The sequence below is a fragment of the Chenopodium quinoa genome, unplaced genomic scaffold, assembly GCF_001683475.1.
Source record: "Chenopodium quinoa cultivar QQ74 unplaced genomic scaffold, ASM168347v1, whole genome shotgun sequence".
Lineage (NCBI taxonomy): Eukaryota > Viridiplantae > Streptophyta > Magnoliopsida > Caryophyllales > Amaranthaceae > Chenopodium > Chenopodium quinoa.
Window position 1 is genome coordinate 5,641,025 of NW_018743920.1, and position 20,436 is coordinate 5,661,460.

The 20,436-nt window shown below is 37.5% G+C and overlaps 3 protein-coding genes across 3 annotated transcripts; all 3 read left to right on the forward strand.

Moving 5' to 3' along the window:
* The first annotated feature begins 1,305 nt into the window (after positions 1-1,305).
* Positions 1,306-3,131, forward strand: LOC110688561 (U-box domain-containing protein 51-like). Its single transcript, XM_021865330.1, has 5 exons — positions 1,306-1,474; positions 1,916-2,007; positions 2,156-2,277; positions 2,443-2,763; positions 2,951-3,131. The coding sequence occupies exons 1-5, from the start codon at positions 1,306-1,308 to the stop codon at positions 3,129-3,131; spliced, it is 885 nt and encodes a 294-aa protein (XP_021721022.1).
* LOC110688125 (U-box domain-containing protein 35-like) lies at positions 2,451-6,290 on the forward strand. The gene is made up of 8 exons (XM_021864812.1): positions 2,451-3,127; positions 3,223-3,288; positions 3,388-3,450; positions 3,690-3,755; positions 3,946-4,036; positions 4,534-4,635; positions 4,750-5,163; positions 5,425-6,290. The coding sequence occupies exons 2-8, from the start codon at positions 3,233-3,235 to the stop codon at positions 6,115-6,117; spliced, it is 1,485 nt and encodes a 494-aa protein (XP_021720504.1). The 5' UTR covers positions 2,451-3,127; positions 3,223-3,232; the 3' UTR covers positions 6,118-6,290.
* A 3,485-nt stretch (positions 6,291-9,775) lies between these two features.
* Positions 9,776-10,790, forward strand: LOC110688126 (probable myosin light chain kinase DDB_G0279831). Its single transcript, XM_021864813.1, has one exon. It carries the CDS (start codon positions 10,212-10,214, stop codon positions 10,629-10,631), a length of 420 nt encoding a protein of 139 aa, XP_021720505.1. The 5' UTR covers positions 9,776-10,211; the 3' UTR covers positions 10,632-10,790.
* The last annotated feature ends 9,646 nt before the right edge of the window (positions 10,791-20,436 follow it).

Genomic DNA, 20,436 nt, shown 5'->3' on the forward strand with positions numbered 1-20,436 from the left:
TAACCCAACTTACATAAATCATATCAATTCTTCTAAACTTTGCTAATTATGACATATAAAATAAAAGATCGCCTCTTTCTATAGAAAATTCTATGTATAAGTTATGGTGATTGGGACTATACATGGTAGGGAGGACCCGTGTTCGACCCCCCCGCAACAACAATTGGGAGGGGATTAGAACCTAACCACTCAATACTGATCCCTAAATTCGGATTAGCCCAAAGGGTGAACCGGGTGGAACACAAAAAAAAAAAGGAAAAAAAATAATAAATACCGAATTATATTGTAGCACGAATTTTTTACCAAAAGAGAGGACATGAAATTTAGATTTATATCCTATTATCCTACAATAAAAAATTGATAAGATCGATCTTTCTTGGTAACGGAAGCATTCAACACACACGGTGTTTGAGAGAGAGACGGACATATTCGCCATTCACATATATATATATATATATGCTGACCTAATGTGTGTGTGCATCGCATAAAATAACTAATACAAGTATAAGTATAGATGATTGAATTAAAATACTCTGTATCCCTTGATTCAAATTTTGTTGTAACATAATTGATTCAAATTATACTAGTGCATGTAGTAACAATTTACAAGTTCGGAGTGTTTATTATCTATACACAATGAGCCAAAGGGTACAATAATATTGATTTTTCAATCAAATGAAATTGAGAATAAGAGTATAACGTTAGCGTGTTTATATTCACCATCATTCAATACTTCGTATAAATGCGAGAAAACTTATAATCAAGTACTCGAACTTGATCTAGGAGTGCATATTGTATAAGGCTAAGATACATTAGACATAATGAATGAATTGTACTTTGGTATAGAGATGGTAGGAATTTTAAAACAATGACAAAATTAGAAAAGGATAATTAAATATAGTTATATATTTATGACTCATAATATTTTTTCATATTTTGCCAAATATAGACGTAAAATGAGATTTGTTCTCGCTTGACTCTAATAAATGATAAGTGTACAATAAAAATAGATATCTTAAGTTAAAAATGGAAAACTCAATTCCCGAATTTTTTTTTTCACAGATTGAGAGAGAGAAAAGAAACAAAAGAGGAAAAAAAAAAGTTTGTAGATTGCAGAGAAAAAGAGGACGGAGGAGGAAAAAGGGTTGTATGCAAAATTGAAATTTCAACTCAAATAAATTCAATTTATTTGAGTTGAAATTTCATGCATATATATTTTGGTTGAATTCTTGAATTTACGAATAAGATTGGGTAAAATATTAAAGTAAGCTGAAATAATTTATTGATTTCGATTTAATTAGATCAATGGCTATACCGGAGCCCTTAGAATTGGGGCATAATAGTGTTGCCATTGCCATTGATAAGGGGAAGAATAGTCAATCAGCTGTACAATGGACCGTTGATCAATTTTTGAAAGGATCAAAAGACTTCACTGTTGTCCTTGTTCATGTTAAAACCCACAATTATCATTCTCGTAAGTATATTATTATGCCGTTGGTATTTTATTACTCTCTCGGTTTCTGAATGAATTAAATGATGTTTTCATCACACAAATTCTAACAAAAGAAATTGCCATCTAAAATATCATTAGAATTTAAATAGTATTTTTAGTTTCTTATATATATCTATGTATTTGATCGAAAAACATTGAATGATCAATGTCCGACCTCATAAAACTCTAAAATAAATTATAAATTTATTTAGAAACATAGAGATTGAATATTATATGAAAATAGATTGATTGACAAATTGGCCTTATTGTTATATTTTTTGAGGGTTTGAAGAAATAAAAGTGCATGCAAAATTGCAAATCTATTTATTTATTTAGGTTATTCTGTATTGAATTTAGCACTTGTGTTTATTTATTGGTTCATTAAGAATTAGTGAAGTATTTTTGTAAGTTGGGTGTATGCAGAGACGAATTATGGTCCTACTGGTTCAACCCCATCCGACTCTGAAGTGAAACAACTATTTCTTCCTTACCGTGGATATTGTGGTCGAAAAGGGGTAAATAATTCGATCACAATCTAAATTATACATCAAATATCCAATAAGCTGCCATTAATATAACCGGTTAAATACTCCCTTTTCCTGTAATTAGAAAACTTTTAGAGACAAAAAAAGTAATAATTTAATTTATTATATTCTTTATTAGATAAGTGCGTACGAGGTGGTACTCCATGATATCGATGTGGCAAGTGCACTTATCAGTTACATTGCGGAACACTCCATTGGCAATATTGTTGTTGGCGCTTCTAACCTCAACGCTTTTACAAGGTCATCTTTCCTAAAGCTCTATATTTAATACGTAGTATTGGGCTTAAAATCCATATAGGATTATCTTGCTTATTGAAAATTTTATTATCAAATGAACATAGAATTATTAACAATATACTTGAAAAAGAATGTAAATGAAAATGGTTTTTTTTTTCGTTGAGATAGGAGGTTTAGGCCGCAAGATGTACCTACAAGTTTGGAAAAATCAGCACCGGACTTTTGCACCGTATATGTTATCTACAAAGGAAAGATACACTCAATGCGTGCTTCTAATATTTGTCAAGTACCGTCTTCTAATTTGAACGCCAAAACCACAAGGTCTAACAAGTCTGGAAGCTCTAAGTCTAGTTACAGCAATGGCACCGACAATCAATCCAACACCTCAGGCCATTCGTCTTCTAGATCACAAGGATCTTCCAGATCGAAAGGTATGGGGCAATCAAATAGTCCATACAGGAGCACTAGAAATGATAATAATGCCACCAGGTAATATTTTATGATTGAGTTTTTGTAAAACTCTTTCTACTAAATTTACCATACTGGTATAAAAAAAAAAAGGCAACATATATATTAGACTTCGTATTTGGTTGTTTACAACTCTTGACACAAACATGACTGTACATTAAGTTACCACGCACAGTTTCTAATCACCTACTCGATCATTGTCTTCCAGAGCGCAAGGTACAGGGCGTCCAACTAGTCCATACAACAACCCGGCTAGTCCATACAACAACCCTGCTAGTCCGTACAACAACCGTATAGGTAGTCCATACAACAACCCTATAGGTACTCCGTACAACAACCCTATAGGTAGTCCATACAACAACACTAAAGAAGATAATTCCTACAGGTAAATGCTCTAATGATCGAGTTTGTTTATAGACTATCGATTTACTATAATTAATAACAATTGAGTATGAGCTCCTTTGATGATTTATCTTCTAGATTTCAAGGTATGGAGCAACCAACTACTCGTGCTCATAACGCCAACAACTTCGACAACCCCTCTAGGTAGTACGAAAATTAAGTCTGTTTTGAGCTTCCCTTGTAGATTTGGTAAAAATTGACTCGACCTCAAAAAATTAAGCTATGTTGGTTGTTCATCATTAGATCGCCGGATAAAGGGCAAACTTCTAAACATCGACACAGCTCAAGTTTTGAAAATTCATTGCGGTAAGAATGTTTTAACCATCTTTCCTCTTCTATAATAACAAGGGTAGAATAGTGTAATTCTCCTTGATTGGAAACTTCTCATTCATTCAATATATATAGGTATTTACAAACCTAATTATGAGAGTCCTAAATTACACAAAATATATCTTACAGAATATTAAAAAGATAATATATATTAACCTATTATCTATAAAAAAGTAGCTTTTAAAATACTTATCATTTGAACTTTCATCTTGTAGACTTCAAAACATGGGGCAACCACCTACACATCCACACAACAATAATAGCTTCGATAATACTCCAAGGTTTGTAATGTGTGTTGTTGACTTTCATCGGAAGTTTCTTTCCAATATGTTTGACAAAATTGTCTCAATCAGAAGAGTGGAAAAAAAAAAAAAGAAAAGAAAAGGGTTCCATATAGTATGACTATAATAGTAATTTCACTTTATGCCTTAAGTTCACAAATTCGATCGATCCCTACTATTATGTTTGCAGGAACCATAATCGACAGGGTAGCGGCGGCAAGCCTAGTGAAAACAATGAGCCACGTTCTCGAACATTGTCAAGAAGTCAAAGCTTCGCTTCAGTAAGCATTACCCTATATCATGCTAAAAAAGAGTAAAAGACTGTTTGCATCATGGTGAATTGTTAATTTGTTAGGATTACATTATACACAAGCCTAGGAAAACTGTTCCGTGCAAGTATCAAATGACACCCATACTGAAACATACCGTAAATTTAACATGACTAATCTTAGATGATTCTTAATAACAAGCTAAGCGACCTATTTGGCAACTAAATCGTACAGAGTAGTTGATTTAATTTGATATAACCAATTCAACTTGAAACCAAACCAAATGACACATTACCAAAATATGACCTAAATCGAAGTGATTCAAATTGAACTAGGTGCGGATGACTTATTTGCATCCTCTAATTGTACAGAGTTATTTGTTATACGTATCATTGTGTTCAACAAATACAAGTATATAATCAAAAATCGTAAGACATGCATGCAACACTTGGTTTTAGTGTTAAAGATGAATAATACAACCCAAATGATCCATTGGCTTTTTATTAAAGGATGAGCTGGATGATGAAATGAGGCAATTGAAGCTCGAAGTTAAGCAAACAATGGAACTCTATCATACAATATGCAAGCAATCTGCAACGGCAAAGCAACATGTAAATTCGATCATAAGAAGCTTTTTAAGCAAACTTCTTTTAATATTATTGTAACATATTATTACACTGTACTATAAGATCTAATTTTTATGTTTTTTTTTGTTGGTTTTCAAGGATGAGCTTCTTCAAAGTATAGGAAATGAAGACAGCATTGAGAATATAAAGCTAGCAAGAGAGGGCGCGATGATTGTGGCAGAATTAGAACGACAAAAATGTCAAGCAGCATTGAACGCTGCACAGATGACAGAACGATTAATCGAAATGGAGACTCGAAAAAGAAAAATTGTGGAGGAGAGAGCCGCTAAACAAGAAGAGAATGGACAGAGAACAAGAAGCTCTAGCCAAGTTAGCCATCGAGAATACACCTTTAAAGAGATTGAAGTTGCAACGAATAATTTCTCGGATACATTGAAGATCGGGGAAGGAGGGTATGGACCTGTCTATCGAGCTGTTCTTCAGCATACCCCTGTTGCAATTAAGGTTTTGAGGCCAGATGCATCACAAGGACTTAAGCAATTTCAACAGGAGGTAGTCGATTTACCAAAACTATATCTGATAGAGTATTAAAAATATTTTTGGGCCTCAACCATCAGCTTAAGCTTTTGGTATGAGTTGATACTTAAACATGATATCAAATATTCACAGGCCTCAGCCATCAGTTTAAGCTTTTAGTTGAATTAGGCCTTTAAACAATATGCACGACTATTATTTGTAGACGGAGAGAACTAGATAAACAATTTTTACTCAACCTGATGTTAATTATTCTGCATTGTTGAATTGTTGTAACAGATTGAAGTGTTAGGACGAATTAGACATCCAAACATGGTACTTCTCCTAGGAGCCTGTACGGAGTATGGGTGCCTCGTGTACGAGTACATGGAGAACGGGAGTTTAGAAGACAGACTGTTCTGCAGGAACAATACACCTCCCATCCCTTGGAAGACTAGATTCAAGATTGCAGCAGAGATAGGAAGCGCGCTTTTATTCTTGCACGAGGCCAAGCCAGAGCCAATGGTACACCGCGATCTCAAGCCAGCAAACATCCTCCTAGACGGGAACTACACAAGCAAGATCGCCGATGTAGGACTAGCACGACTAGTCCCACCAGCAGTGGCAAACCAAATAACACAGTACCACATGACAGCTGCAGCGGGAACATTCTGTTACATAGATCCAGAGTATCAGCAAACAGGAAAACTCGGGACAAAGTCCGATGTTTATTCACTAGGAATCATGCTGCTACAACTTATCACGGCAAGACCTCCTATGGCATTGTCTTACCATGTTGAAGAAGCTATAGATGAAGGGACTTTCAGGGAAATGCTCGATCCGTTAATCCCAGATTGGCCTGTTGAGGAGGCCTTGTCACTTGCTAAATTGGCTCTCAAGTGTAGTCAGATTAGGAAGAAGGATAGACCACATTTGGATTCTGTTGTATTGCCAGATTTAATTCGGTTGAGAGATTTTGCATTCAAATCATAATAAGTTGAGGGTGGAAATTGTAACATGTTGTAGCAGAAGTCTTTTGTAAATCAATAAAGATCAGAGTATAAAGTAGGGGAAAAAAAAATGCATGGTTGTTATACTTTTAGATGTACTAGTCACAAAATTGTATAGTGATTATTTTTGAAGTAACTCTCTTAATTAGGCTTTGTTTTCTTCGACTTATATTTATTAACTCTAAATAATTTTTGATAAATATAATTTATTTTAACTAAATATAAATTATTTTTGCTAAACATAAAAATTGTTGCATGACCTTAAATCTTTTTAATTTACAGGAGAACTTATTTGTACAATTAAAATTAAATTTATTGGTTCGCTATTATATTTGTTCTTAGAACTTATTGAACTTTACGGATTAAATCTAATTGTTGATTAAATTAAATCATTCTTGGTGAAATTAACATAATTACACTGAAATGTTTATCCCATTTTCCCAAGTTTGTTCTTTTTTAATAAAAAAAAATATAGTTTTGAATGGAATATTGTATTTTAACTATTTCAACCTCCGTAAAACAAAAATTTTAAAAATTGCATACTGAGAAATCAAAAGTCATAAAAAGTCTACCCAAATTTCACATGACTATGTTTTGAATCATAAAAATCATTAAAGTATTGAATATTACCAATTCCGTTAGATTCTCTCAAGATTTGAATAGGACAAATAAAAATAAATACAAAAAACACAAGAGTTTTTTGTACAAAGTATGAAATTCTCATGAAGAGTTTTTCAGGTAAGCATTTATTTCCAAAAGGGCTACAACAAATCATATCGTCTCTTCCAAATGGCTGTAACAAGATGTGTTATTACATGACGAACATAGCCTATATGAAGGAATTCTTTATTTAATTTAATATGATATGTATTTGTTAAATTCAAATATATTTTGTATATATCGTATGATTTTTTTTTTATGAATTGATTTTACTTTTAAAAAAAGTTAGCTACGTTTTGATTTTTAACATGTCTGCCAAGCAAATACCTAAAAAATAATCATGTTCTCAACTATTTAGGCTCATTTATTTAGTATAGTTACCTAAAAAATATTATGTTCAACCATATAGCCTATAGGACCAAATGTTAGCCACCTTGACCCATATTAATAAAGTCCAAAGTCAGTTGTATATCTTTTACATCACAGGTAAATTAAGTAAGCACTAATTCTCCTTTCAAGTTTCAACGTGGGACAAACACCCAATACCGAATAAAACACCATTGTAGAAGACTAGTTTGATGTAACAAATAATTGTGCGAGTAATATCTTTTTTAAGCTTGCACATAAATACATAGTATATGAATTACAATTGACAAGCTAAGTACTCCGTATGCGACAATGACAATAAAAATTTCAGAATGTCCTAAGTATTTCTTGGAAATGGTTTAAGCTGCAATAATTAAATAGTGGTAGTAAAAAAAAGAAATAAAATGTGTGGACCGTCGACCTTGTACGATGAACTTACGGCATTGTGTCACCTGTCTTAGGATTCTTAGGCCTTTGGAGTTTGGACAACACAAAAAGTACAGTGTGGCTCACATTAACTTCAGTACACCGGTGCAACTATTTGTGGACCGCTTCTCACTTCTTATGCATGTACATTACGAGGCCTTCCCTTATGCTTTTCCGGCCTTCCCCTTGAATAAAGATCCAATGTTTGTAATCTATGTTGTTTTTAATATCAAGACTTGTGGTCGTGATTCTGTAGAATAATTATGTATGCGAGATTTAATTCTTTATACGAGTATATTGCTTCAACTTATTATTATTATACATTTTTTTATGAAAATTTGTGATTTTGATTGCATAGAGTAATGAGATGTGTATGAGATTTAATCCTACACTCTTTATAAGCATTGTAGACTTGATGTCATACTATACAATTAAATTTATTCTCTAGCTAATGATGTTGAATGTAATTGTTTTATGTTAGTACTTCGCGTCTTAGAGATGTCATACGAATTATGAGATCTACAAACATACATCGTATATCTCATGTATAAATCTTTCGTGAATGAGTGGTTCAACACTTCAACCCCACAGGCCCACACCACCTTGTAGCTCAAATAATTCAACATATAATCATCAATTATTGTGAATGATACAAAAACCATGCTTGAAAAAGAAAAGTGATGGAGAAAAGAAGTCCTAACTTACCTTTTACTCCTTTTTAAAAGTTAAATGAAGATAAAACACTGAAATAAAATAGACCAATAATTTCCTTACGTACAAAAATCAATATAAGAACTTCCTAATAAATAAAAGGAAAATAAAAATAAAAATAAAATAGAGAGCCTTGTTGTATCTTTCTCTTTCCCTTTGCTTAATGTGGAGCTACCACAGCAGTAATGAGCTGAGCTGTCCTTGAAAGGACAAGTTCCCTAGAATATAAATTTAGCTTCTTAAATTAAACTTTTATTTTGAAGAATTCTTAAACAAATTTTGTTATGGTTATAATAGATAGTTTAATTTTCAAATATATAACTAGTTAGTACGAATGAAACAATATACTTCGTACTACTTAATTAGTATTCAGTTCACACGAAATGAATTTTTTTGTACCTAAATAAATAAAAAGTAGTCGTAAAAGGACTCGGAATTTGATTCAATGTCATGAATATAGTATCACGGCTTCTCCCTTATTTAAATTTTACCAATCAATTGATATCTATAAGGACAATGCACACAATTACAAATAGATCTCTATGAAGAGGAAATAATAACTATAATAGATCTGTAAAACTGAGTGCTAATTAGCATAATTACAAGTTTGCTTAAAAAATATGATTACAAATGATTTTGTAGTTCATGTCTATGGGACCATGGCTAATGATGCATGCTAAAATAATAAATAAAAGTGGTCAATTTTGACTACACAAGTGGACCATGTGGCTTCTTTTTATGATCAAATCAACCATCAATATCTAGCGACATGCATATGAGAATATACAGGTCTGTAGTCTTTACTAAATGTAACTGTAAGTCTGCAAGTATTGAGCTACTTTAGAGGTCATAGGGTCGAATCGTTCTTACTGTGATACTTGGAATCCTTTCAACTGTGATATTTGGGAGTGAGAATCCTTTACCTTCTCCCGCCCTTCACTTCTAAGTGTTTGGCCCGTAAATACAAGATTAAAAAACTGTGAGGGTTGAAATCTTGTCAAGGTCCACTTTACAAAAAATAAAATAAAATGTTGAACTCCTATGCTCATAATTAAGCTTAGATACATTTAAATAGGTGATAAGAATCGATTCTAAATTATCTTAAAATCGAAAATAAAACTCTAACCACTTGAAATATCCCTCACTCTATATATAAATACAATAGTTCTTTAACTCTATAATCTACAACTATGTATTTTTTTTTCTTTTTTTTTTTTTTTTTTTTTTTTTGTTGTTGTTGTTGAAGGAAGTACTCCATATTTAAAATCTAAAAAAAATAATAAGAAGAAATTCTCCATATTACTTAGAGACGTGGAGTGGAGGGAACTCCTAATTTTTTTTCCATAGTAATATTAATATCCTAATTTAATACTTTCTGAAAGGGAAAATGATATTCTTTCCCTCATTCCAAGGCTAGCCCAACTCAGGAGGAAAAAAAAAAAAAAAAAAAAAGTCAACAAAAACAAGAAATAAATAGAAGTGAAGCAGGTAGTGCAACACCAACTATGCAAATCTGAAATTACTCTAATATATACAAATTCTAACATAAATTATTATTTAAAAAAAAGTACTAACTCCTATAAATAAACAAATAACGCCAGCACTTGGATCAGCAAACTGTTCCCAAGAATTTATGATGATCCATAAATATAATTATTTACACATTACCCCACCTTAATCAACTACACTTAACCAAATCTACATTTCTAGTACTTCTACTTATTCATTTTTCTTCCCTTCTCATTTTTTCCCTCTAAAACTTCTGTCACAAAATATAATCTTTGATTACTTAATTAACAACTTTCCCTAGTCCATTTACATCCCTAGCGCGACGAGTAACGTTACTCGTCGCGTTGCATTAGCCTTTCAATATATAGTAGTACGAGTCACAACACGATAACAAAAAACAAAAAAATGGAGAATTTCAGATCTATGTCATGCAGAGAAGGAAGAATGCAAATGGAGAATTGTAACAACAACAACAATGGAGGTGGAAAATCGAGTGGACCGCCGACAAGTATGCAAGATCTAAGATCTTATAGTACGTCATATGCTTCTAATTATATGCAAGTTCATCCTCAACCTTCAAACAAAGATTCAAAAGGTAATCATAATAATAATGATCATAAGAAAAACAACAAGGGGTTTGGATCAACTTCATATTCGAATTCATCGACGAAAGGGTGGAGTTTAACAGATCCAGAACTTCAAAGGAAGAAAAGGGTTGCTAGTTATAAAGTTTATGCAGTTGAAGGTAAAATGAAAGGTTCTTTTAGGAAGAGTTTTAGATGGATTAAGCATACTTGCTCTCAAGTTGTACATGGTTGGCGCTGATATATTTTATTTCAATTCCTTCTCTTTTTATGTTTATTTTTACTTTTATTTTGTTGTTTATGTTTTAGTATTGTGTTAACGATGAAAATTAAGTTGTGTTGTTTGTATGGTGATGATTATGAAGATGGTTGAAATACTGATGTGCTTTGTTCTTTTTTATTCTTCTTATACACAAATTATTTATTTTGCCTTTTTTAAAAAAAAAATAAAAAATTGTATGACGATATTTTGGGGATAATGCATCTTTGCTAGGTGTTTTGATAATATGTTGATAAGCATGGCCTTCTAAATTAGGGATATCCTGTCAAAGTAAGTTTAGGGTGGACGCCTTCTTAATTCCTTATTAGTATCCGATAATCAATTCAGATTGGATCGTGCTTTTCTTGAACGACTTCGAGGAGGGGTCAAGGTAGGTAAATTTATATGTACTGCATTGATGCAAATCAATATCAACGAACACTCCAAGAGTTTAGTGATAAAATTATACTAGCTTCCTCATATGACGATTAGAAGTAAATTCGTGCATAAAAATTGTATTACGTGTCTCCATTGGAAGCAATATAATAGACTTTATAATTTTTTTCAATTGTACTACTTGTACTTGGGCCAGTAACTAAAATCGAATAAAAAAAAAATTTCTTTTATTTTTTTGTATGGAAAGTGTATCGCGGTCCATAAGACTGTTCCATAAATGTTATGCTTATGCATTGGATTAGGGGTGTTAAAATATTGGTACAGGAAAATGGACTAGGTTAATTAAGGTGTTACAAATTACGACAATAATCAAATGAACATACGGTTGCTTAAGATGCTCTTGATTTAAAAGTTAGACCACAATCATTGAAGCAATTCCTTAGCAAATTTCTTCTAAGAATCACACCAGCATCAGTGTATAGCCAACCTTAATACCCGAAAAATAGCTCAGCTTAATATTGAATTCACTACTAGAATCAAGTCGCAAATCCGTCGGAAATTTCCAATCGAAAATAAGTCCATCGAAATTTAAGTATCTTACGGCGAATTTTTCCGTAGGAAATTGTATTCCGTCAAGAATTTCGTCGGAATATAATATATATAAAAAAAATTACATAAAACCCTAACAATACCCCTCGCTTTCCGCCACTTTTCTTTCCTTTCCCCCTTCTCTTTCTCTCTCCTCTTCTTTCTGTCGTTCTATCTCCTTCTCTCTCTTCTCCTCTTCTTCTCGTTCTCCTTCTCTCTCCTCTTCTACTTCTTCTCTTTCCTCTCGTTCTCCTTCTCAGCTCGTTCTCCTTCTCAGCTTGTTCTCCTCCTATCTCCTCTTCTAGCTTGTTCTCTTTCATGCCTGTTTCTTCTCTCCTATTCCTTCTCTCATCTTCTTTCCCCATCTTTCTAACTACCACCTACGTACCGCCAGCCACTACCACCACTAACACTAACCACCGCCGCAACAACAATACCAACTAACACCGACATGAACCGCAACACCAACACAAACATGAACATCAACGGCAAAAACCGAAGGTTTTTAGGTGAAATTCGACCATGAAAACTCTAAATCTATAGTTTTCATGGTCGAATTGACCTCATTAACCCAATTTCGAGGTTCAATTTCCATCATAAAATTCCTTTTAAAAAGTTCTTTAAAATAAAATCCATTTAATATATTTAATTTATTTAAGAAAATTAATAGAAAATTAGTAAAAATAATTTTAGTTTGGTTAAAATACTTTCAGTTCAGTAAAATAATTTAAGATCAATAAAAATAATTTCAAGTCAAAAATAACATAGATATCTATCTATTTACAATCAAAACTACAAAAATTACACTATTATATGATATTGTAAGTTTAAATATCCTGCATTATTAAAAGAGATTAAATGACCATATTTCACATTCAAGCCAAAAATTTATTCTAAAATTTTATCATCAATCTGGACATCTCCCGGACACAAAACTAGTTATATATATAGAGCATTAATAAATATAACTATTTTCATTCATGGGGCGGCCATGGCTCAAGTAAGACCCCTTAGCTTGGATGAGTTTGATCCGTCCAGTTAATACAATACCATATACAACTTTTTATTTTATTTTATTTTATTTAAATCCAATATATACACAACATATTTTACATAGGGTTTCAGTACATGTACTCCCATATATAATTACTTTCTTATTATACACAATTCCATACGAAGATTATTGTAAATTCAGTAAACTATAGGAAAAGAAAAAGAGAAACTTTAGTTATGATATTTATCAACAAAGACACAAACTTTAATTTGTTGGATCTTGCTTTTGCTTATACAACTCGCTTCTCCTTTAATTTGCTCTAATCTTCGATGATCCTTTCACTGCATGGCAAACGTAATAGTTAAAATTCAGCATGATTGTTATTTGAACCAAATTGATCACACCTTTTTTTTTCTTGTTTTTTTTTATACTATCTTTTAGAGAAACTCCATTTAGAGTATTCAATCTCAGTACAGAATACTGATGAAATAAAACTATATACTCTGATCTCAAATGTGCACGGATTTTAATACTATGGAGCATATCTTTATATATGTATTATTACCTCCATTCTATGATAATAAACATAGTCAAAGTTAATACATTCGTCAATGCACTAATTTAACCTAAAATAAAAATAATGTTGTATTAAAAAAAAACACAAACACATGCAACAACATTTTACATTATACAGTAACATTAGTCTTAGTTAACAATATACTCCGTAGTAAACATATGAATAATGAGAAGTCAATAGTCTTAGTTAATTTAACGATATACAATGTAGTAAACATATGAATAATTAGAAGTCAATGTGCATTAATTATTTATAGAACGTAGGGAAATCATGTATAATATTTGTTTTGTTTGCCAAAAGTTATCTAGCTATGCCAAGAAAAAAGGATTTCATTGAACCTAATTTAAACTAAATTTCATATGGATCTACATTAAATGAATTGAATGCACGCGTTTCTTTAGACATTTGGTTAATTAAGTACGGAGTATATATATTAGGGTAATGATGGCTGCATATAAGCATTTAATATACTTTCATTTTTAGTATTAAGTTGAAAATTTATTGACAATTCACGAGTAGATCAGTGCAATAAATGTTTATTTATTGTCTATCCTTTTCACTTTTAACTTCTTATATGCAGCCCTTAAAGCAAGGGTTGCATATATCTTTTTCCTAAATATTAATGGGGTTTAATAAATGGAATGTAATTAGATTGATTAGCAGCTTGAAGGCTTAAAAACAAGTGATTTTAAACACCCAAAAAAAACAAAGAAATATATCTTTAGTATTAATATATATATGGTAAAAAATGAAAAGTTAAAAATAGAAATATACACAAATAAAGCATATTAAATCATGCATAGTGGAGTGCGATACCTTTGGGGGTTGATGGCTGTTTTGGAGAAAAGAATTAATGTCTGTAGTCTCATCCACTGGATAATTGTTTCTATTATATGTGTTTGGGTCCAATTTAGTCCAATTGGGCCTAGGCATTAAATGATCCAATTAAAAGCCCAAGGTCAAGGTTCAACTCTCCAATTGTGCTAAAGTCAAAGGTCAGCCCTCAAAGCAAGCCAATTGGGCTAAGGCCCAACCTCTCCATGTATGAAGAGGTATAAAAGCCATCAATATTCATACATTCAGGCAGATATTCACAGATTCACATATTCTCATAGATTCCCATACATTCTCATATATTCTCATATACTCAAATAAAGCCTCAAGCAACAAATTCTCTTGCATAGTGTTCTCTTTCTACACATTGTACTGACTTTAGCATCGGAGGGGCCTTCCTCGGCAACACCCCCGAGGCTAGTTTACGTGTGTTTTCTGTGCAGGAAACCTTCGACCCAACATAACTTGGACCGAATCTAGTCTTCTCCGTTTCAGCGGACCTTCGGCAAGGTCCCATTGTTTTCACCCGAAACAATTTGGCGCCGTCTGTGGGGAAGACTTTCAAAAATCTTTAAGCCAAATTTCTAACCAAGATCATCTTGCAATTATCTTAGTAGCAATGGCTAAGAACCGCAAGAGTAAAAGCCTCCGTCAAGGAGCCGGCGAAAGCCTAAAATCCCTACACCATCACCCTCGCCGGACCGGAACTCTCCCAAGGGTGCCAGCTCGGGGGGAGGATCATACAAGGAGGATTCCCTTTCTCCCGTAATTCATGACTCTCATCATAGGCCGAGTCACTCTCGGTCTAGCAGGGGTGAGTCCGATCATAGGACACATTCAGTGCCCCAAAGCCAACCATCGGTTGTGCGCCCTCATTCCCATACTCGGCCGAGGACCCCTGTGACGGGGCCCAGCTCGGAAGAGGTGGCAAGAGCGCTGGCAGTACTCATGGAGGCGATGAGGGCACAAAATATGCCACCACCTCGTGATCGAACTCCTCCGCATACCCGGCATCAGCGGAGGAAGTTAGACCATGATGGTGGGAAGCTTCCTTCCTTCCGGGAACTGGAAGAGTGGGAAGAGGATACCTGGAAGAATGAAAAAGAGAGGAAAAAGAACCCTCAATTTTTAAAAGGATCCTCATCCTCACGACCAGAAATGCATAAGAGCAGCAGCTCAGCTTCTCGGCCAGAATCTACTCACCGAGAACCTGAGACTGTTCGCCGAAGCGTCCTCGACCGACTCGGCGGCAAGGAACCGAGCGTGCGCAGTCGCCTCTCGTTCCCTGCAGCCGAGGCCCAGACTTCCCAGCCGGGGACGAAAACCACTCCTACCTCTCTAAGAGGGCGGAGCGCGGTCCCTTCGGCCAGGAACAAGGGCAAGGCCGTTATGCTACCCGCCAGTTCACCATTCGATCAATGGATACTGGAAGAGCGCGTGCCCACGGTTAAAATACCATCGCACATCACATATGACGGGACCTCGGATCCGAAGGATCATGTGGCCTCGTATGAGACTCATATGCATCTTTGCCCCAGATCCGAAGCGACTTGGTGCAAATATTTCCCAACCACTCTCAAGGGGGTCGCGCAAGCGTGGATCTCCAAGGGAGTAAAGCAAGGCTCCATAACAGGGTGGGATGATCTGTCCTCCAAATTTAGGAGCAAGTTTTCCACGGCAAACCGCCGAGAGAAGACTACTGCAGAACTCATGAGTCTGCAACAGGGGGAAACAGAAAGCCTCCGAGACTATCTGACCCGTTTCAATAACGAGTCATCCAACGTCTCTCAGCTGGACCAGGGGCTAGCCGTTTTTGCGATGCAGAATGGCCTTCAGCCCGGAAAGTTCCTAGACTTCATGGTCATGCATACCCCGCAGACCCTGGAGGAAGCTCTGAATGCCTCGGATAAGTTCATCCGAGCCGAAGAATGGAACAAAGCGAAAACCCAACCTCAATTTGGGGGAGGGAAACAAAGACAAATACCCTTATCTGAAGGCCAAGGCCATAAGGCAAAGGGAAAGTCAAAGGCCTCGGAGCAATCTTCGGCCAGCGACCCAAAGAAGGAAAGATCTGCCTCATACACAGGCAGATACGAGTCCTACACTCCGCTCTCTCTTCCACGCGCCAAAATTTACAGCGTGACGAAGGAAGAGCAGAGTTACCGAAAGCCGAGACCACTCCCAGAGTGGTATCAACAAAAAAATAAAAATCAGTGGTGCGAGTTCCACGAGTCTTCGGGACACAACACTGAGGAGTGTATCCAACTGAAGGACCAGATAGAGGACATGGTCCGGAAGGGATACTTGAAAAAATACATCGCGGATCACCGCGAGAAAAAATAATCCGAGAAGTCAGCAAAGGACTCTCGGCAAGACCTCGACTTCCCCCGGAAAAACAGTAAAAAGCCGGAGGGGAAATTCCCTCCGATCAATGTTATCTCGGGAGGAATATACTCTCGGAGGGAGCACAAGCGACACCTTAGAGCTTTGACTCACCAGGTGAACAACGCTGACATTCAATCTCCCCAGTCGCCGGTGCCGAACATGACATTCACAGCCGCCGACTGCCGGGGGATTACGTTCCCTCACGAGGATCCGTTGGTGATCATCGCCACGGTGGCCAACCACGACGTCAGTAAGGTCCTTGTTGACGGTGGCAGCGGAGCAAACATTCTGTTCCGAAAGGCCTACAATCAAATCAAGCTGAAGCCCAAGCATCTTACGCCGGTACCCTACCCGGTATCCGGGTTCAACGGGGCTTCAACTTATCCAGATGGGAAGGTGACACTTCCTGTCACCATCGGCTGCGATGAGGCAGCCAGGAACGTCATGATTGAATTTTTGGTAATTGACGCTCCTTCAGTGTACAACGTGATTTTGGGGAGACCCATAATTCACGAGATCCAAGGGGTCGTCTCAACTTATCATCAGCTAATGATTTACGTCTCAGACGCCGGCTTCCCCGAAAGGATACATGGCAACCAAAAGGACGCCCGAAGGTGCAACTACCTCAAGCCATCCAGTAGCCGCCCAGATGACGACAAGGATGAGGAGGAGAAAGAAAAAGAAAGAGAGCCAAGCACAAAAAAGCCGAAAGGCCTAAGTGCTTCGGCCCAAGGATCTGTACCCAGAGGTAAAGGGCCCGAAAGGGAAAAGGCTAGCTCTTCAGCTGAGCCGCAAGACTCAGAGAGCTAGCCGAAGAACAAAAAGACTGGGACACCTGCTGACATTGGCAGCAGGCCAGATTATGAAGAGTCCAGTCCATCAGCAATGGACATGGACCAACAGACTGAAACAGTTGAGTTGACCGAAGGAGACGTTGAGAAATGTGTAACAATCGGGATGGACCTTGATCCGAACACCCGTTGTGAACTTATTCAGCTCCTTCGGGACAACAGAGATGTGTTTGCTTTCTCGGCAGCTGATATGCCCGGGATAAGTTCAGACCTCATCTCCCATAAGCTTAATGTTGACCCAACGTGTCGACCAGTTAAGCAAAAGAAGCGGAATTACTCCGCCAATAAGAACCGAGACATCGCAGCCGAGGTCAAAAAATTGCTGGAGGCAGGATTCATCGAACCTTGCCAATATCCAGAATGGCTGGCAAATGTGGTGATGGTTTAGAAGCCCAATGGTACCTGGAGGATGTGCGTTGACTTCACGGACCTAAATAAGGCTTGTCCGAAGGATTTCTATCCCTTGCCGAGGATCGATCAGCTAGTCGATTCGACAAGTGGCCATGCCTTGCTTAGTTTTATGGACGCATTCTCGGGGTATCATCAGATCTTTATGCACACCGACGATTGAGCAAAGACAGCATTCGTCACGAACGCTGGGGTGTACAATTACAAAATGATGCCCTTCGGATTGAAAAATGCGGGGGCAACCTATCAAAGGCTGGTGGATCAAGTTTTTGCCGATCAAAAGGGCCGAAACATGGAAGTCTATGTTGACGATTCGATCGTCAAAAGCAAAAAACCAGAGGACCATGTAAAGGACCTGGCTGAAACTTTCGCCACCTTGAGAAAGCATCAAATGAAGCTGAATCCGAAGAAGTGTGTCTTCGGCGTGAAGTCAGGGAAATTCCTTGGGTTCATAGTCAGCAAAAGGGGGATTGATGCCAATCCCTCTAAAGTCAAAGCGGCGCTCGACCTTCCTGAGCCGAAAACGAAGCGGGATGTTCAGCGGCTCACCGGAAGAATGGCAGCCCTCTCGAGGTTCATTTCCAGAGCTTCGGATAAGGGGTTACCTTTCTTCAAAGCCCTGAAACTCCCGAAAACAAAAGAGCTCGTTTGGGAGGAAGAGCAAAAAGACGCCTTTAAACAGCTTCGGGAGCATCTGGCTCAACTCCCAACGCTGGCTAGCCCAGCTGAAGGAGAAACTTTGTACCTATATGTGGCCGTTAGCCCAGCCACCATCAGCGCAGTATTGCTGAAGGAAGAAAGTAAAAGTCAGCAATCGATCTACTTCGTCAGTCATACACTGACGGATGCCGAGACTCGCTATCCTCTACTCGAGAAAGTCGCTTTCGCGGTAGTGGTAGCTGCTCGGAAGCTGAGGCCCTATTTTGATTGCCATCAGATAGTGGTCTTAACTGATCAGCCGTTGGAAAAAGTTCTCGGCAAGGTTGAAAAATCTGGTAGGCTAGCCAAGTGGGCTTTTGAGCTCACCGAATTCAGCATCAGCTACCGTCCGAGGGCTGCCATTAAGGCTCAAGCTCTAGCGGATTTCTTGGCCGAATGCTCATACCAAGAAGCGCTAGACAGTGAAAAGAAAGTCTGGACCGTGTTTACGGATGGATCTTCCACCGAAAACGGTTCGGGGGCAGGAGTAGTGATAACTTTTCCCGAAGGCAAATCCTTTAAGTATGCACTAAAGTTTTATTTTAAGGCCTCGAACAATGAAGCCGAGTATGAGGCAGCAATCGCCGGCCTAGAATTGTGCATCTCCCTGGAAGCCGATCATGTCTGCCTAAAAACAGACTCTCAGCTAGTTGCATATCAGATCAGTGGCAGCTACGAGGCCAAAGAGCCCTCCATGATAGCTTATCTTGCCAAGATCAAATCAGTCATTGCAGAGCTGAAAACTTTTGAGGTTCAGCTGATCCCAAGGGGTCAGAATACTCAAGCCGATGCACTCTCCAAACTTGCCAGTTCATCTCTTACCGAGCTGAACAGATCTGTATATGTAGAAGTGCGTCGAGAGAGAAGTGTCGACGAAGCACCTGAAGTGTGCTGCGCTGACCCAGAGCCTAGTTGGATGGACCCCATCCTAGCTTTCAAGCTTCGGGGAGAAACTCCCGAAGAGAAAGCTTTGGCCTCCAAGATGAAGAGAACCAGCTCTAGGTTCATTGTCTTCAATGGGGAACTTCTGAAAAAGTCCTTCTCAGCCCCATTGCTGAAATGCGTGGGACCAATAGATGCAGATTATATCCTACGGGAGATTCACCTCGGCATCTGTGGGAACCACATTGGGGGAAGAACCTTAGCCCACAAGGCATTGAGGGCTGGATATTACTGGCCCACCATGATCGCAGATGCTAAGGAGCTGGTTCGAAAATGCGAAAAATGTGAAAAATACGCTCCAGTTATCCATCAGCCAGCAAGGGATCTTCAGCCGATCCTTAATCCACTCCCGTTTGCCCAATGGGGACTGGATATACTGGGACCATTTCCAGAGGCTGTGTACCAGAAAAAATGGCTGATAGTTGGAGTTGACTACTTCAGTAAATGGATCGAGGCCGAAGCAGCCTCGAACATTACAGAGCAAACTGTCAGAAAATTTATCTGGCAGAATATCATCACTCGCTTTGGCATCCCGAGAGTATTTGTCTTCGATCATGGGAGGCAATTTGATAACTTACCGCTGAAGCGGTATACAGATCAGTTCAGCATCAAACTGGCATATTCAGCGGTATGCCACCCGCAAAGTAACGGACAAGTCGAAGCTGCAAATAAACAGATCTTAAATGCCCTCAAGAAGAGGGTGGAAGATCAAAAGTCCAAGTGGCTGGAGGAGCTCCCTGGAACCCTTTGGTCCCTTCAGACAACTGAAAAAGAGGCAACGGGCCATTCACCTTTTGAACTGGTGTATGGTGCCGAAGCCGTCCTTCCAGTGGAAATTGGCTCTGAGAGCCTTCGAGTGCACCACTTCTCGGCTGAGAATGAGCGACTGATGAGGGAATCTCTCGATTTCCTCGACGAAGTAAGAGACTCAGCCCGAGACAGGATGGCCGCTTATAAGCAGAGAATCAGCAAATTTTATAACCGAAGGGTCCATGCAAGGCCTCTCAAAATTGGAGACCTTGTCCTTCGGAATGCTGCTGCAGTTCAGAAAGGCCGAATCCATGGGAAACTCTCAGCTGCATGGGAAGGACCTTATGAAATCTATGATGAGCT